General features: G+C 39.3%; 3 protein-coding genes across 5 annotated transcripts; all 3 read right to left on the bottom strand.

Annotated features, from left to right (window-relative positions):
• Positions 1 to 140: 140 nt before the first annotated feature.
• cldn15a (claudin 15a) lies at positions 141 to 1,836 on the bottom strand. The gene is made up of 5 exons (XM_076289744.1): positions 1,620 to 1,836; positions 1,221 to 1,385; positions 1,005 to 1,086; positions 724 to 831; positions 141 to 512 (listed from the first exon to the last, which is right to left on the bottom strand). The coding sequence occupies exons 1-5, from the start codon at positions 1,834 to 1,836 to the stop codon at positions 416 to 418; spliced, it is 669 nt and encodes a 222-aa protein (XP_076145859.1). The 3' UTR covers positions 141 to 415.
• A 2,694-nt stretch (positions 1,837 to 4,530) lies between these two features.
• fis1 (fission, mitochondrial 1) lies at positions 4,531 to 9,128 on the bottom strand. The gene is made up of 5 exons (XM_076289143.1): positions 9,043 to 9,128; positions 8,457 to 8,589; positions 8,173 to 8,249; positions 7,953 to 8,058; positions 4,531 to 5,189 (listed from the first exon to the last, which is right to left on the bottom strand). The coding sequence occupies exons 1-5, from the start codon at positions 9,085 to 9,087 to the stop codon at positions 5,086 to 5,088; spliced, it is 465 nt and encodes a 154-aa protein (XP_076145258.1). The 5' UTR covers positions 9,088 to 9,128; the 3' UTR covers positions 4,531 to 5,085.
• A 295-nt stretch (positions 9,129 to 9,423) lies between these two features.
• Positions 9,424 to 13,722, bottom strand: LOC143128064 (cytidine deaminase). Of its 3 annotated transcripts, none has more exons than XR_012987793.1 (6): positions 13,505 to 13,722; positions 12,923 to 13,033; positions 12,543 to 12,654; positions 11,791 to 11,848; positions 10,379 to 10,811; positions 9,424 to 9,484 (listed from the first exon to the last, which is right to left on the bottom strand). XR_012987793.1 is itself a non-coding variant. In XM_076289743.1 (5 exons), exons 1-5 carry the CDS (start codon positions 13,509 to 13,511, stop codon positions 10,683 to 10,685), a joined length of 417 nt encoding a protein of 138 aa, XP_076145858.1. In that variant the 5' UTR covers positions 13,512 to 13,722; the 3' UTR covers positions 9,493 to 10,682. The 3 variants fall into 3 exon arrangements, 1 of the variants encoding a protein (XP_076145858.1); XR_012987794.1 differs by having other exon boundaries at positions 12,923 to 13,027; XM_076289743.1 differs by lacking the exon at positions 9,424 to 9,484 and having other exon boundaries at positions 9,493 to 10,811.
• Between the last annotated feature and the right edge of the window lie 4,561 nt (positions 13,723 to 18,283).

Here is an 18,283-nt window from a genome sequence, read left to right as displayed (position 1 = left end):
TCAAAACCTATGTTGTAGGATATATCTGTGGCCTACAGAACAATGAGACGTGTGTTTGACTGGTATCCATTTGTTGATTAAAAAAAAAAAATCTTCAATGCCTCGGTTTTTGTCTTGATAACACAATAACTGCCAAGTTACTGTCATGTAGCCTACAACACTACAACTCATTTGTCACAAAACAATCTCATTTGAATAAGATACAACAAAGAGGTGTGTGTAAAAGAAACTTTTGCATAGCATAACTGATACGTGTATTTAAAAAAAAATGAAATTCAACAGAAAATGGACATAGAAATAGCAGAGAAATATTTAAGCACTTCAAATAATGCAAGTTATGTGCAATACATATTTGTCCCATGCCTGATTGTAATAGATGAACACTATGTTGGACCTAGTACGGAAATGATCATTCTCAAACATATGCATTTCGATCATATGTGCTACCAACCACCCCCCTGGAGTTTGCTGCTACAGAGTACACTGTTCTGCCAGTTGGGTTGTAGTATGGCCTAGGACACAAACACAAAATGTACATTATTTTTTATTATATAATTATTCAATTATATGTAATTTCATGTAAACTGTAAAAGTACATTACTAAAAAATGTCATCATAAACCAGTTACTCTAAAAAGGACACACACACACACACACACACACACACATGCAGAGTGAGCCCAAATGACTTAATGACTTAAGGAATCAGCATGGAAAGACTTACGCTTTTCCTTCTTCGCCAAATTTGCATGCACAAAGAAGAACGGATCCTCCACAGATGGCTAGAATAGCAGAGCACCAACCAATGTACAAGCCCTCTCCAATCTCAAACCTGTAAAATAACACATTATCCTTATTATAGCCTACTCAACACACAAATGTTTAATGAATCTAAATATAATTTAGACAGCCACAGGGTAGGCCTGTTACAACATTGTTGTTTGCTCATCTCAACAGGAGAGGGCAGTATTTGGACATCAATGGCAAGCAATAAGAGTCACTCACTTTGTCCCAAGGTATATTGGGTTGAAGAATTCTTGCGTGATGTTGAATGCGTACCATGACACAGAAATCATTGTGCAAATGCCTAAAACAGAATATTAATATACTTTAAGTTATAAATGCATTTTGTACATTATAATAAACATGTTCTGGACGACAATACACCTGACAGAATTGTTGCTGAAAATGTCTATAATTAATATAATAAAAAGTAGTTACCCTGAAGCAGGAAAAAGACTCCTCCAATGCCAGCAATCCTGCCTTTGAGGATTAGGTTATCCCCTCCTGCTTTGGAGCATTGCATTCCCACTAAAGTGCAGACCAGCCCAAATGTTCCCATTACCACTGAGCCAATCATCAGTGCACGTGAGGCTTGAATGTAACCTGCCAAACAAATTGCACAGATTACAAAATAAACTGTACAGTAATACAAATGCACTCGCATTGCTTTTTTTTTTTTTTTACAAACAAATCGTTTCCTGAGTGCCTATAAACACATAAATAAGCATAATCATATATATAGATGTTCCAACTAGTCTGTCCTATAATTTTGATTATCTAATAGGAATGTGCAATTGTAACGAATTACAATTTCAAAATAAAAAAATAAGTATGTACCAGATAGGGCAAGTAAAGACGGAAATTCTCGGCAGTTGTGGACCCCAGTGGAGTCGGTAGCACACGACATCCACAAGTTTTCATAGAGGGTAGAGGTGGTAATAACGGTGCCGTCGATGGTAGAGGTTTTCCAATAACGATTCGGTAGGGCGACTCCAACCATAACCCAACCCAAAAATCCAAGGATTAAAGCAACAACTTCTACTATGGGATCCATGTCTGATTGTCGCCTTAAACTCCAGATCTGATTATTGCATATCCTTTAAAAAAGAAACACCTAAAGGTGGATGGTCGTGCTGAATGGGGTATTTTTCTTTCTTTCTTGAAATTGTCTTCAAGTCTTGCTATTATTGTATTAGCCCAAAATTCCAGAAGAGGTGCGATAGACCTGTTGTTCTCAGTGAGAAATGTTGGTAGAGATGTTGAAACAGATTAATGTTTTAGTGCGTGCCCGTTTTTCTCCGCCCTTTCCCGTGTGCATTTGTCCCACCTATTGCAGAACTATACCTGAAACTGAACAGGTGTTTATCGGATGTCGAGCGTCACCGAAAGTCCAATGGTCATTATGATGACCTTGATCTCTCATCCACCTCTTTGACAGGTGTGTGTGTGTGTGTGTGTGTGTGTGCAACCAGAATCAAATGTGGTTAAATTTGCTGGTCATTAATAAATAAAAAAAACATCTTTGTTTATATTATGATGACAGTTTGAAGGGGGTGAGGAAATATAGGCTACATTATGCATGATATTTCTTATACAAATTGTGAACTTAGAAAAAGTCCACCAATGTGAGGGGTAATGTGAGGGGTAATTCTTTGTATATCATCTTTGCTCCATAATAGGCTACTGTATTTTTTTCTTTTCATGATTAAAAGGAATCACATGAAGATCCTGACAACATTCTTGATAACCATTTTAAAGACTATGAAAGTGCACAAAACAACTCTTTTCAGAACAGACTTATTCAAAATGGTTTGTCGAACAGCCAATTGCAAAATTAAATTCTGAAAATCTGAAAAAGCTTTTCTGGAGAAGATGGACACTTGGAGCCAAACAAACAAACAAACAAAAAAGATATTCTGCATGCAGTTAGATTTTTCAAAAAAGACACGTTTTCTGAATTAAAGTCCATAGTGTCACAAGCATGGTCACAGTTCATCTCATGGGTATACAGCAATTATGGGCTGCTGTGTTTCCATGGAGGTCCGCGGCATAATTATGCTTTGTTGGGATTCCAACCTACAATACCCAGCGTGGGACATTCCTATGCGTTTCTAGGTAGCACTCCCACACAGAATATGCCAAGTGAGTACACCAATTTGTCAAGTCAAACCTGACTAATTTAACAGAACAAGGAAATAACACTAACATGGGAACAGGCTATGAGATTGATAGACCGTCCTGTCCTTTTTGATTCCACATAGCCTTGGTCATTCAGAATTGCTTGATATATGAGCTTTTAAACTGAAGCGTAAGACGTTTGGAATTTGTACAAACCAGCTTTTACAGTCAAGGTGGAGTTATATCAGTACCAATCAGTTACATTAACCTGTTAATTAACTTGTTTTGTTCAAGTACCCTAACCCTATACCTGCAGTATATAAAATGTGCAATGTAAAGACTGATAACACTGTGTCCTAATTGCTAGTTTAAAAATACATAGGTCAGTGTTGTGGTCTGTATCTTTGGATATCCTCTTTGAATTGGCCCAGAGCACAGAGCAGCCAACAACCTTTGATACTGATTTTTTGATAACAATATGGTCCTCTAATATCTTTGCAATTCTGTTCTATTGACTACAGCCATAATAGCAGGCTAATGCATATTTAATTTTCATAACCCATTCTAAATTCACACCATGTGAAAATGATATGGCAATATAGTTTTTCAGTGTACACATGTCAATCACACTTTTTAGAATCTTAACCTCTGTACTGCATGCATAAAGATGGAGCTGCCAGACCGTCACATGAAGCCTGCCCCATCATAAACATCTGGCTTTATGGGTCGCTTGTTTACCCAAGCTATTTGGATCTCCTCCCTCGTTTACCTGCTGCTCTGTTTCATGGGTTGTTAAACATAGCCGTGCGAAGTCACAGCCTTTTAAAATGTTTTTTTATGGGGATTTTTGAGAATGACGCACTTTCACTGGCTCTTTCCAGGAAATTTCTTGTAAATGTAGAATTATGTAATAATGTCCATGTGGATCAAGTAAAATGTAACATGAAAGGTGGCAAATGGAATAAGTCATATCCATATTATTATCCATAACAGACTTGAAAACCCATTTATTAGACCGTAAGTTCTCTAACTTGAGGCAATTTAAGATAAAATAACTAAATTAAATATGTTTATGCTATTTCATCGTTCTCATATGAAGGTCTCTCTGTTCACACAAACCGTGTTGGGCTTGTTTGACTAGAGTTATGAAGTTAATGAGTGACATTCATGATGAGCAATAAAGGTATATAACAAACGACAAATCCACACAAGTCCCTTGTGTTGTAAAGTTGTGCAAGTTCTAATCACGTGCCCCGAAAGAGTCCGTTACAAGGCCGATACTATCTGGAACAACCTATTCATCAGAGATTCTGTCTGAAATCAATTAGATGAAAGCAAGCCGTCACCTAATGTAAACAAACTTGAAGATGCTTGAGAAGGAAACATAAGCACATAGCTTGGAAACGGAGGAGGAACGCTCTGCTGTGGGTCGACTCATGTCAACATTAGATAAAGACAGACAATGGACAAATAGGTCAGGGACAAGGGACAGCAAATAGAACTTTGGTCAATAGATGAGAGACCTACTTTAAGAATCTTGGATCGATAAACAGAGACCCAAATAAGGTGCTTGAAAACAGGTGATTCAAGGAAGGCAGGATGGAAGGAAGTGACAAAACAGAAACCGATGAACAAGCTGTAGTTTGGTTTAATGAAGTATGGCATCATCACCACAAGTCAAAACTATTTAGGTGGATTAACATATAAAACACAAAGCCATAACTGAATTGTAAGGTGCTTTACTTTCATAAGCTGTATAGTAAGTTCTCACTGGCCTGCTTCCTTTGTATGCTGTGTAGTACATATATACCTCTCTGCTTCCCTCATTTTGTATGTGAAAAAATAAATACAAAAGTAAAGAAAGAATGGGGAAAATATTTAGAGAAAAAAGTGATGTGTGAAAATAGCACAACTTGTATAAGTGAGTCAAAACACTTAGAGTAAATAATGAAAAAGAAATAAAAAAAAATCCTGAATTGAAGAATCAGTTGAAAGTTGGGCGCATTCAGTAAGTTCAGTAAGTCCTTTTAGCGGCTAGGCATCTCAGCATTATCCTGTTGTGATGTCAGGTCACCTCTTGAATGCTGTGATTGGTTCTGGGAGATAGTGAGGTTAGAAGGAAAGCCGAGGGGTGAGTCCATTATGACTTGGCAGTTATTGGGTCCCACTGGTCCCTTCTCTCATCTCAGGACTTGGCCCCTCCTTTTGATACTGCAAGGCCAATTAGGCCCGCCAATCCAGCTACACCGAGGCCAATCCCGCCTACAATTGCCATGCCGACCAAACCATCTTAAGAGGGGGGAAAAAGAGGAAGATATAAGGAGGCACATGTTCAGCACCTTTCAGCCATAAACAGCAATGTTTGCATAAGGATAAACTGAGTTGCAGCAGAGAAAGCCATAAGAGAAGTATAAGGGGAAGGCAGGCTCAAGATAACATAGTGACTTATAGGTAACGGTCTTTTTACCTGAAAACACACTTTCTACTTTCTACCCATAGCCTCACAAAATTGTATCAAAATGAACATCTTACACTGCTCATAAATAAGTCCTACATTTGCACATAATGAAAGGAATTATCCGGAGTAAAATGCACTTTAGATCAATTTACGGATGATTGGGGGTACATACATTGAGTTGACATCAAAATCATGTCATTCGGATGCGTTTTGAGAAAGTTAGATTTTACCGTTTTTAGTCAAAACTCGTTAGCCTGGAAGTGACCCGGGCATGTCATTTTGCCGCTACAAAACGCTATTTTTATACCTCTTCTACAGTTCCAAACAACATTACTCTTACGTGGTAGTGAGTAGAGGGTCCCTTAAGCCAAACCGAAGTATCCCGAGGTCTTTATGTGGTCGAATAGAGAGTCCAGAATGAATTTCATCGGAAATGTTGCTGCTGCAGCTGCCATCTTTAAGGGAAAGTCCGTAGGAGTCGATTGCCGAGTGTGGAGTAACATGCTCTGGAAATTCACAATTTTGTCGCCGTTTAAAAAAAAAAAACAGCTTACTAACAGGTTGGAATTTTGAAATGTCACATGACGTGATGTCTCGCGTGAGGTAGCCTCTTGTTGACGGAAGAGGCTCTGATTGAGTAGCAGAGAAGAGCAGGAAAGAAAAAAATTTGAAAGAAATACTGGACTATGTTTTTTTTTTTTAAAAACGGCGATGAAATTGTGAATTTCCAGAGCGTGTTACTTCACACTCGGATATCGACTCCTACGGACTTTCCCCTAAAGATGGCAGCTGCAGCAGCAACATTTCCGGAAAGGTACTGGCTTGATGAAATTCATTCTGGACTCTCTATCCGACCACATAAAGACCTCGGGATACTTCGGTTTGGCTTTAGGGACCCTCTACTCACTACCACATAAGTGTAATGTTGTTTGGAACTGTAGAAGAGGTATAAAAATAGCGTTTTGTAGCGGCAAAATGACATGCCTGGGTCACTTCCAGGCTAACGAGTTTTGACTAAAAACGGTAAAATCGAACTTTCTCAAAACACATCGGAATGACATGATTTTGATGTCAACTCAACGTATGTACTCCCAATCATCCGTAAATTGATCTAAAGTGCATTTTACTCCAGATAGTTCCTTTAAGTCCTTAACAGCAATCCACTTACTGATTACCACACAGATACACTGAATGTCTGCTTCCTTAGCACCACAATAGGTTTGTTCTATACACAAGCTCCTTCTTCATGGAAAGGTAGGTGTCAGAAATGTATCAGTAATAGGGCTGGGACAACGCGTCGACGTAATCGATGACGTCGACGCAAAAAATACGTTGACGCAAAATATGAGCGTCGATTCGTCAAGCATAACGTGTGCTGCTAAATATTTTTAATCTTACACCTTCAGTGTTTTCCACTGTTTGGATGTCAAGTTTAGCATGCTTACTTGCAGCTGCTTGTTTTCGTTATTCATGCAGGGCTCATTTTATTGACTCTGAATGTTTGCAAAATCCCGATGTAAATTAGCCTAGAAATCTAGACGCACCCTAGCGGCGGCAAATTAATTTGCTCAGCCTGTACGTCTAGTATCAAACGATGACGCCGGGACGTCATCCAATCACAGCGCTCTATTTTGTTAGAGAGGCGGGCTTAACAGGATAACGACAGTCCTGCGACGGTGAACGACAAGGAAGGTGGCTGTGGCGAACGAAGAGCGGTTGTTTGAATCGGCGTTGGCGTCAACGTTGGAGGAGTTGGTGCTTTTCTTTGAAAGTTGAGCAACACAATGCACTTAAGTCATTCCTTTCGAAGAAGGATGTATTTGCCGTTTTGCCGACCGGATACGGATATGGTCGTAGCGCTGGCCTATTGCATGCCTAGGCAGTTTGAAAGACAATTCTCTGCCCGCCCCTTGGATTAAGTGAGGTGAATGGTTCGATTCCAGACTATACATTTCAATGATATAGGATGGCCCGCTAGGCTAGATGTAAATGGAAAAGTGTTTTCCAACACTTAAAAGTGCTTGTCCAAAGGAGAATTACGAACCGTTATTTGAACTAACTATGTTATGAATTGCATCCACACATCAGCAGCCTTTTAACCATACTGTGCATGTTAATGTTAATTGCAAGGATTCCCACACGAACGTCTTAAAATGACAGGCACTCAATTAGACATACACTACTGAACTTTATTGAATGCTACCTCTGACTAAGAATGCATTACTTTGCACTTGTATAGTCTTTTTTTTTGTAATCTTAAAAGCAATAAACGTATATTGCAACGTTAAAGAATTCATGTTTTTTCATTCAGATATGTAAATAAACATGTAGAAGTTGCTATTAGTGAATTAATGGGGAGATAATCGATAATCGAATCGAAATCGAATCGGACTGAAAAAATGAATCGTTAGATTAATCGATGCATCGAAAAAATAATCGCTAGATTAATCGTTTAACCCAGCCCTAATCAGTAAAGTAACATGAGGGTAGATAACCACTCTGGTGCACAGATATTGACTTACCATGAACTTTACAGTTACATTAGTCATTGTACTATATTTATAGGTTACTAGCACCCCTCTACCCAACCTCACCTTTCTTCAGAGCCTTATCGATAAGTTTCTCCAGTTCAATGGCCTGGTTATTTCCTGGTTCATTTTTCAGCAGAGTCCGGATGTACTTCAGTGCCCTCTCATACTCCTTAGATACATAAAAGGAAGCATGAATAAAGAAAGACAGAAATCAGTCTGAATTTAACACTGGTCATGCAAAGTAGGCTAGCACGTTTTGTACATACACATGAACCACCCTCACCTTGAGTCTATAGTTTGCCACAGCCAGGTAGAACAAAAAGTCCCTCTGGTCATCCTTTGGACTCTTGTGAACAAGCTCTATGACAATCCAGTCACACAAATATGACAGTTGGACACAGCACAATTCATCACCAATTCATTCAAATCCTATGTTAAACAGTAGATTCAATGACACATTTTCAGGGTATATGCCTACAGCTAAATATGGTAGCCTATATAACTAGTGAGTTTAAATAATTTGACTACTCTGTTAACTGTAATTCATCACATCTGTGCGTTACTCACCCTCAAGCAGCTGAATTCCTTTGACGATATCGTTAGAGTATTTACTCCGGATCAAACACCAAGCATACTCAAACTGAGTTTCCTTGGAAACAGGTCCTTTCACCAGTTCTTCATTGTATTTCTTTTCAAATTTCTAAAAAAATATGCAAATTGTAAATTGTCAGGGAGAAGGTAGCGCACTGATGTTTAGCCTAAAAAGTTTACCATGATCACGCGCTCTGGCAACCACGATCGTCAACTCAACTCATGCTGACAGGCCGTGATGTTAACATAACACACCATTTCATAGCCCAGTTAACTAAGATCGATATCTCAATAATTCATTAGCGTTACAAATAAGATTAAAACCCCTGGAAGCGTGGTTTTGGTTTTGAGGGCCCTTCCTTCATTCATGAACATTCGTTTCTAGTTTGTTGACATCATCTCACTACGTGACATGACGATGCTGATCTTTACAAGTTCGCCACAACGTTAGATAGGCTACTCAAACATTAGGAGGTCTAACATTACACAGAGTACATCGTATTCTAAATAATTCACCAGTCTAATCATAACTCACATTAACTTTCTAATAATTGTGATATACCTTCAGATCTTCTGGCGCTACGGTATCTGTCACAACAGCCTCCATGTTCCCGGAAACGTGCGTAATCACGTCCCCGGAAATACCCGTATTCATCTTAATACACACGACTCAGTCTTTACCGTAACTCATCATAACTTTGTTTTCCTGTAGTTTATTTATGAATGAATTTATATTGAATGCATTTCGCTTCAATTCAATAAACACTCTAAACGTTTAATTTGTGAATTTATTTCAGCAAATATATAGCATAGCCTAAATAGCATCAGGTAGCCTAGGCCTAGTCCTAGTCCTAGTCCTACAAATATGTTTCTTTTTTTTTTTCATGAAACAACATAGGTCTTGGCTGTTGAACAAAAAAAAAACTTGGCCTATCCTAATCAAATAATGTTGCCTATAGTCATAATAGTCTCAAAATGAGAATTATTCCAAACTATAACTACACCTTAGAGCAGTGGTAACCAACCTTTTTGAGCCCAAGATCCCTAACCTCGCCCTGAACAAAGGCAAGATCTACCTTGAAGCGTCAAAAGAAAATCAAAGCTAAAATACTTCCAATTTAAGGCCTTTTATTTAGGCAAATGTATCAGGTCATAAATATCACATCCTCCACCCCCTTATACAGGCGTCAATGAGATAACACTTTAACATAGGCCTAGTCTTTACTTACATGATTTTGGTTTTTATTTTCTAATTGGAGTAAGTGTTTGTGACAATACGTCATGATAAATTTGATGTTTGATGGCTGTTTTGGCATGAAGCATCTATCACGTAATTAATGCGTACTCTAGAAAGTGAAAGTAACCTAATAGGCCTACAATGCACTCCGTGTCTGTGCACGTCCGCAATCGATTACATTCTTCAAATGGAGAACAAATTCCTGATAGCTAAACTTTTGTTTTTTTTATTTTCTGTCAGTTAGCAATTGATATAGAAGCACCTAATAATTAGCACCATAATTTGACTTCAGCGGTGACAAGTCCTGTTGCGAGAGAGAGAGAGAGAGAGAGAGCGCACCTGCAAAGTGGTGCTGTGCGCGTGTGTGTCTGCATGGGGTTATGTTCGGTTCAAGTCAGAAGTTGGTTCGTCCGGTCCCGCATTCACGCTGCTCCATTATTAGATTAACGTTATCAGACAGCACTGTAAATGTATGCAGGATTTTCTCACAATATGATGGCTAGGTCTTGAATAAATCATGCGCTATCCTATCCAACGCTGAAATGTAGGCTACGCCCTGTAAACGTTGGCGAACATGTGGGAATTTGGTGACTGTTTTTAATTGTCCTGTCATTCTCGGGATCTACAGGGCAAGTCCTAAAGACTTGTTGGCGACCACTGCCTTAGAGGATGTGTGTTGAACATGTGTGTTAAAGGTAAAAGTAGCCCACTGAAAATGTTCTCTTGATTTTGTCACACTCTTAACCATCAACCAACATTAACCCTGCAAACATCAGTAACAGATAAAGTCATGTGTCACACTAGAACACATACAGTACAGAATTATATTTGTATATAAAAAAGAAACAACTTGAAATGGCACTTCCATATTTTACAGTGGCCCCATTGAGAAAAGTTTTGACCTATAGTAGGCTAAGGACTTGAAATTATGTACATAACAAATTAATTAAAAGTCTACGTATTTCTCATAGTTTGACAATCATGTCTGCTCTTAAATGAGCTGGTGAAAAGGCAAGGGGTAAAAGCTCTTTCAGGCTGGTCTTTTTGTAAGATCCATCCGGCTTGGTCAGGTAAATGTCCCATTCTGATCCAAACTGTGAAATAGAACACAGAAGGGGAAAAGTGAGCCAAGTGTCATTAACAATGTCATTGAACAGATGATTGACTGACAGTCTGTGACAGATGATTAGGTAATTTCAGTTATTTTGACTTCACAGTCACTTCCGGTTTGGGACAACTCGGTGAAAATAAGCGCATTAGACAACTGAAGTGAATTAAAAAAAAAATTGACACAACATTTGGCCATTCAGTCAGATCATTTCTCTATGAGCAAGCTGGTAGTTTGTGGGGGCACTCACTCAATCTAGCGATCGTCAACTTCAGACTGTAGCATTTTTGCTGTTCTATCTAGCTCATCAGAACAGTTTTTCTATGTTCAAATACAAACACATGGTTTTGTTTTCAGAGAGTGCAGTCCATAGACTGTAATTTATGTTAAAAAGAAATGACAATACCATGATTTTGAGAATACACATGTGTAACACCAAAGTTAAATTCCTTGTGCTATTGCGGCTGGAGACTCCACACAGCAGCCAATCAACAATCAAGCCTACTGATGCAAAATGACAAAAAAAGGCACAATTGGCTGGAGACAGCCATATAACTCGCCTAGTAATGCAAAAATAAGGTCATTTTCATCATCAATTAGACTTGACACATCCTTCTCATTTTAGGACTCAACTCACCCCAGGGTATAACCAGACTTTGGGGAATCATGAGAATGCAAGTACCATATAAGTTATAAGATGGAATATAAACTAACAACCAGAGAGAGTACAGTAGGCCTAATAGACAGATGTCGAACGTCAAAAGTAACTAGAAAATAATCATGCAAGAAAGTAGTCTATGTTTATGCCTTGTCCCGTTCTTAATCATTGTCAAAAACCATCAGCTGCAGAAACACATTGTCACCTGTTACATTGTCAAGCAAGGCTATTTTAAAATCTCTTGTTTATAGTTTTCACATTCAAAATTCCTGTTTCCATTCCTGTTTAATAAAAGACTGATCCTCACCTCCATGAGTACTTGACGGCATGCTCCACACGGACCGACAAAACTGTCTTTAATGTCACTGAGAAAGAAAAAGTTGTACAAAGAATTAGCTCAATGCAATTACAAAATAATTATTACATAATAATCGCATAGTCTCACATGCTTTCATTGTGTCCTTACATGCAATTTTATGTGTAAGGTATTTGTTTTCTTTTAGCTCAACAACAGCATGGGGTAATACGGATTGTTGTGTTTTGCTTTGCTCTCCTTGCTGTCACTCTTTTTTCTGATTCATATATTTTTAAGCTACACTTTCTTTCTTTCTTTGTTCATTGATCACTGATTCATTTATTCATTCATTATCTGAGCCTGATAATGGATGTATGCAATGTTCAGCTTCTGAGGACTGGAAAAAAGGGTCAGAGTATACCTAGAACTCATGAGTGTCACACATTAATTGAGAGCAGAGGTAATGTCTTCCAAACCCAAAATAATAGCAGAAAAAGGCCATGCCTTCTAGGAATGGAAAACAACCTTAATAAAGGCTTTGCACTTTGATAGAAGTGATGTAACGGTGAACAGATAAATAAAGTTTGTGTGTGTTCAAACAAGCTGTGTGCAGACATGGCAGCTTTCAACCAATCCGATGCTGACCTGTTTTTACATGGCTTGTGTGCAGGCTCATGACTATCATTCACTAGCTGTCAACTTTATAGTTTACTCTCGGGAAATGACAGTGGCAGGTGGTGTCATGACTTGAAAAGCTGTATTACCATGTGACAGCGATGGCGGTGAAACTTCTGTGTCCTTCTGCCACAGCTCTCTGGATAGCTGTCCTCTCTGCACATACCGTGAGGCCGTAGGAAGCATTCTCCACATTGCAACCTGTATAGTGGTATGTGTAATGCACTTCTTTATTTAGAGATCTTTAAATCCTCAATATCTCAATATACACTTCACAAAGGTACAATGGTATGGCAACAGGTTCACAAGGCCAATACACTACCAACAGACAGTTAATAACTTCTAACCTGTCAGAATAAAATAGAAAAAATAAATGAAAGTGAAGAAATCCAACATACACGTTTGAATACCTTTAAAAGCATCGTAGTAGTGCGACATTCGTTTGGAGCCTAGTACCTGCACAATTTACCTGTGATAATAGTGCCACCTGACGTCAGGATTGCGGCCCCCACCGGGAACCGGCTGTATGGACAGTACGCCATGTCGCGTGCCTGCAAGCATTTGGAGACGAGCTCTGCAACTTGACCGGCAGCCACCGCAGAGAACACGAGCCATGTGAAAATGAACATACGGATACAGTGTTACACTGCAGAGCAGCCAGCTACAGGTAGATAATTATCTCTTTCCTGTTTAGGTATAGGTTGTGAAGCGCGGTCATTGAACTGGAAAAACCAAACAGCATGCAACTATGCTAGTTTTACTTTAGCATTTGCATGTTTAGTAATATTCATGAAAATCAAGCCAAGCTAAATAAATGACCTCTTTCAAATGCAGGAATGTCTTTGAATGTGACCTGATTTATTTTGGGAAATATGGCGAGCCGTTACGAGAGCAGTGCATTCCACTGACAACATCCACATCCACTTACTACAAGGTTCTACCACCAGAGTTATTTAGTCTCCAGTATCACTCTGCATGATCAGAAATGTCAAATCTACACAGATACATACATATGCTCGACATAAAAAGGAAATGAATCGTATCCACTCACCAGCCATTGTTGTAAGGAAGCAGGCTAATCCGTCAAAGGTTTTGTGTTTGAGCGAGTCTCATATAAATATTGCTGCTTTAACAGTGTACCAGCTACAGGTCAATACGAATTCAATACTCTTCTTGTAAACACACGAGGATTACTGTTCACCGATTATGAAAGTTCAGGATGACCCAGCGTTGAGAAGCGGCTGCTGTTTGTCCAGTCCAGTCCATGGCATCGTGTTTGCGTCATTAGTCCACGCTGGGCGCTCTTTTTGGTGTGTGCGTGTCAGTCAAAGGAATGCATCCCATTTGACACATGAACATAAACAACAAGTGATACTGTTGAACAGCATAGCATATTTCTCTAACCTTAACAAGGCTTTTAAATCCATTTAGCACTCAGTTAATTCAGAGATTTGAAAAAGCATGCCGTTTCTTCATACATTTGACGCAGCATTCCAGGGGAATGGATGGCCCATTCTGAAGGGTACTCTTACAGGCTAAAAGTTTGAGAGCAAGGTATACACCACACAGCAGCATCAAAACCAGAAGAATGTACAACACAATGACCCAGAAGCCATATAGTTGAAGAGTCCTGAGAGACCAGAGGAGTCTTGGATGAGTAGCAGGGGGAGAAACTAAGAAAACCTAAACAAATGGAAGTAAGGGGATCAAACACGTCAACATGTAGGATACAGTTTGTCATAAAATATCTCTATGAAGGGAGATAGTGCAGGTGCAGCCACTGATCTTGAAGGGTTTGTTGATATTTGAATTCAACAGCCTTTTAATCCCTCTCTGCCATGTCCCTGAGACCTGTGTTGTTGGAATTGGCTGGAATTGTGAATAGCTTGGCTTCAGGCATTTTGTTTGTTTAGAGAGCTAGGACTGTGAATGACCACCATTTGGACCACACAAGAACAGCAAGGTGATTAGAATGTTGTCAAATTCAGTGAAAGGTTTAATGGATTATGCTGTCAACATCAAAATGGTTCTTTAATAGAGTTTAAGACTCATCTAACAAGACCTTGAATTTGTTGAATTAAGATATAAAATATCTTTAACTTTAACAAAGTGTAAAAAAAATACTTTCTTTTCTACACTATCTTTCTGCCTTTACACTGGCTCCCTGACCGGCAGAGATAGTCCCAGATAGCAACCACTCACACATGCGCTGACAGGTAAGTCAAGAGAAGATCTGCACCAGTGTGTTAGTGTTTTTCATACTGCCGGTAACAAGGGTGCCATCAGGATATCATTTACCTTTGTGAAAAGGACTAGCTCAAAGGAGAGAGGGAGTTAGACTTTGAACACAATTTTAAATTAAGTAGTGAGTCTGAGGATATTTGTAAGTAAAAAGCCTTTATTGAGCTTGGCTATCAAATATAACCATGCCAACACGTTTCAGCCAAAATGGCCTTCCTCAGGGCAAGTTAAGAATTGAGAATTGTTGAGAATTGTTCAGTAACTAATGGATCAGAATTTAAACCAATATATGAGAAAAATAAAAACAAAGTTGAATCCCAATCAACAACCCAAAATAATTCTCTAATGAAGGGGAAACAAAAACAATGCCATACACTAGTCGGGTGCATATGTCAATGTATTCCCAGTCACAATCTGTCACAGCTTGATTTGTGACCTTCATGCATATCAGCTGGCCAGCACAGACACACACACACACACACACACACTCTCTCTCTCTCACCCAGGACTCATGTCGACTGATATGAAGAGGACAAAGAAAAGACAAACTCAGTTAGTTGCAACACATAGCACATAACAGGCATCCTAAAGTTTTAGACACATACTCGAGAAACAGAGATCTATGTGAAAAAATTGGCAGAGTTTCGCTTTAAGCACAGTGGTCAAGATAGTAATTTGTTCAGATTGGCTACTGGACGTTTAGCACAGCTGAGCATATGGCAATAAACCAACAGCAGTTATTTTTGTCCTGCAAATGCCTTTGTTCAGTCATAGCCTTTTTGCTGCAGCTCATTTACCCACCCTCGCACACACACACACGCACACACTCTCTCTCTCTCTCTCTCTCTCTCTCTCTCTCTCTCTCTCTCTCTCTCTCTGTAACTAAAAATATCTCTCACCTGTAGAGACAGCACAAGCTGCCCAGATAGACCACTCAACTGCATCCTGAGAGAAATAAAGTGGGAAGCATTAGCCAGGGCACATTCAACAGTCAAGATTAAGGCGACTATGAAGACCGCACCAAATACTATGAGGTGGATTGGGATGCTGGGTTGCAGTGGGCCGTCATTTAAGTGAATGGCACCTACAATACAGTGAACAAATAATGTTGTCAAATCATAACTCCTCCTCCGGCGATGCTACATGTATACTCTCATGCTGTAATGCAGAATAGACATATGTAGTACCCTGATTTGAGTTTTGAGAAAATCCCGGAAGGCTCAATAGGACGATGAATATTACTACTGAGTTGAGGGTTTGGTATAGATTTTTTGTTAATTACATTATTAGAAATATCTTGTTAAACTGTGATGTTGGTCAGTTTTTATGTGTTTGTCATACAGACAAAAGACTATATATAAACATGTGACATCCTACAGTATATATGTCACTATGTTTCACAGTACTGCAGTCTTTGATCCATCCTTAGACCCCTAAAGGAAGGGGTATGTTCCTCTGTGCATATTTGCGCGCGTTGAAGACGTGCGTCATTGACACGTGGTCTTAATTGTTGGGAGGCACACGACACCCTCCACATGCCGCGTTGATGACGCTATTCTCTTCACGCGCCGCATGCGGGAGACACAGACGGAGGAGCATGCCACTTCCTTAACACTGCAGCATATAGAACTCTACAGTCCCGCCCACCGCCGATTCCGGAAGTAAGAATTCAATACAATTTCTCCATTGCCATAAAATCGCAACTGGCCATGGTAGACTTAAAACCAGCTATGACATGACTAAGCGATTGTATATGGTCATATAGATGCCAAAAGTTCATGGGGCATCTATCTTGTATTGAGAAAACTGTGTTTTGTTTGAGATTTCACATTAAAGCACTACAGTCTGAGTGATGTCCAGCCGATGAAAACTGTTTTTCTTATCATGAAAGTTGAATTTACTCAATGGAAACGGTAGGAAGTTAGTCATCTTGTTCACTCTTAAAACACTGACAACACTGTGTTGTTTTTAACACATCTCTGTGTCCAGATAGGGACAACACATTTTAAGAGTGTACATTCAAAAGTAAGCATGTTAAACTATCGTTATGTTAGAATGTATAATTTGTGATGGCTGATGAGTAGTTCCGTCGCTCGGAAATTAAAATATGTACACAGTCTCGTAACTGTCTTTTTTTGTTTTTCTGTTTTTTTGCTCAACATGGATGTTGTATGACAAGTCACGTCATAGCTAGTCAGCCTAAGTTAGGGTCTAAAACTATTTATATATCTAGACGTTGATTGGAGAAATGAATGGGAAAGTTCTGGAAACTAAGCTCTCTCGGAGGAGGGGTGGGACTGTTGAGCTCTATTGAAATGCTGTGTAATGAGGGTTGAGCCAATGACAGCCTGTGTTTTCATTGAGGCAATGCTCCATGCCCCATGTGTCACAACATGTAGCATAGCCTATGCCCAGCCCCACTCAACTTCTTGAGTGATTAACTCATTCAGAAGGAGAGGAGGATTTAGCTGTCTTCTTTTATTTAATTGAACCAAAGATTATCATATCTGTGATGGAGGACATAGATAGCCACACAGACATACTCCAGAGTGATTGCAACCAGTGTTGGGAGTAATGCGTTACAAAGTAACGCGTTACTGTAATTCCACTACTTTTAGTGGTAACGAGCATGTAATGAAGTATTTTTGTAAATCCAGTAACGCAATTACAATTACTGAAATTTCAAAGAGTTCGTTACTTGCGTTACTCTGTTGATCTTGAATGAACGACTGCAGACAAGATGCACATTTGCTGCTTTGTCTCCCGACCTTAGCTGTGTTTCCAGCGATTGTGTTTCATGTTTAGATTGCAGATGCATTCTTTACAGCCTCCTCACATTCCTCCTTATTTCGGATTTATGATAAAACACACAAGAGTGCATTATGCTACAATTTAAATGGGCATCTTAAAAGCCTTTTCCCTTTCGTTTCCATCTCGTAAGCTCCACTACAGTAAAAGCGTGTTGTTTATCTCCGCTCTTTTTCGCCTATTGCGCAAAAGCCTCGTTATATCAATTTCTCATTCTTACAACATAGCCACGCCACAACACCAATAGGCTACGGTGGCCTATATATAGCCTTGGCACAAACAAGCACACGTTTAACGAGCGGAAAATGCAGATTTCACTTACCAGATAAAGAAACCTCCAAATAGCCTACCGTACGTAACAGAGACTTGAGTTATTTGCACAGTAGGCTATGTTTACATCGGAATTGACGTCCATGGTGTTATGGATTCATTTGTCTGTGACGGAACATGCAACTTCTCTCTCGACACCTTATCAGCTGAAGAGTAACCTTCTGCATGCGCGACAATCCCAAACTCTCGGATGCATTAGAACTTATTTCGGTAGGTCACTAATTGTGCAGCGCAGGCTTTTCCCAAACTGGTGGTGCTTAAAATGCTATATAATACAACTGTGTTCAAAGCAGGATGAGGATAACGTAAGGTTATGTGTGTGTGAGCAGACAATAACTGTTTTGAAAATAGGCCATTTAACATTGTTTCACATTACATCCCGTTGAACGAATTCCATGTAGCCTATAAGGATTGCAATAATAATGATAATAATAACAACTTATTACTATAT

This window comes from Alosa pseudoharengus, unplaced genomic scaffold (assembly GCF_046254945.1).
Source record: "Alosa pseudoharengus isolate Yale_2024_CS ecotype anadromous, Long Island Sound unplaced genomic scaffold, YU_APseudo_1.1 YU_APseudo_1.1_scf_17, whole genome shotgun sequence".
In the NCBI taxonomy this organism is placed as follows: Eukaryota; Metazoa; Chordata; class Actinopteri; order Clupeiformes; family Clupeidae; genus Alosa; species Alosa pseudoharengus.
This window is presented reverse-complemented; position numbering and strand designations above follow the sequence as displayed.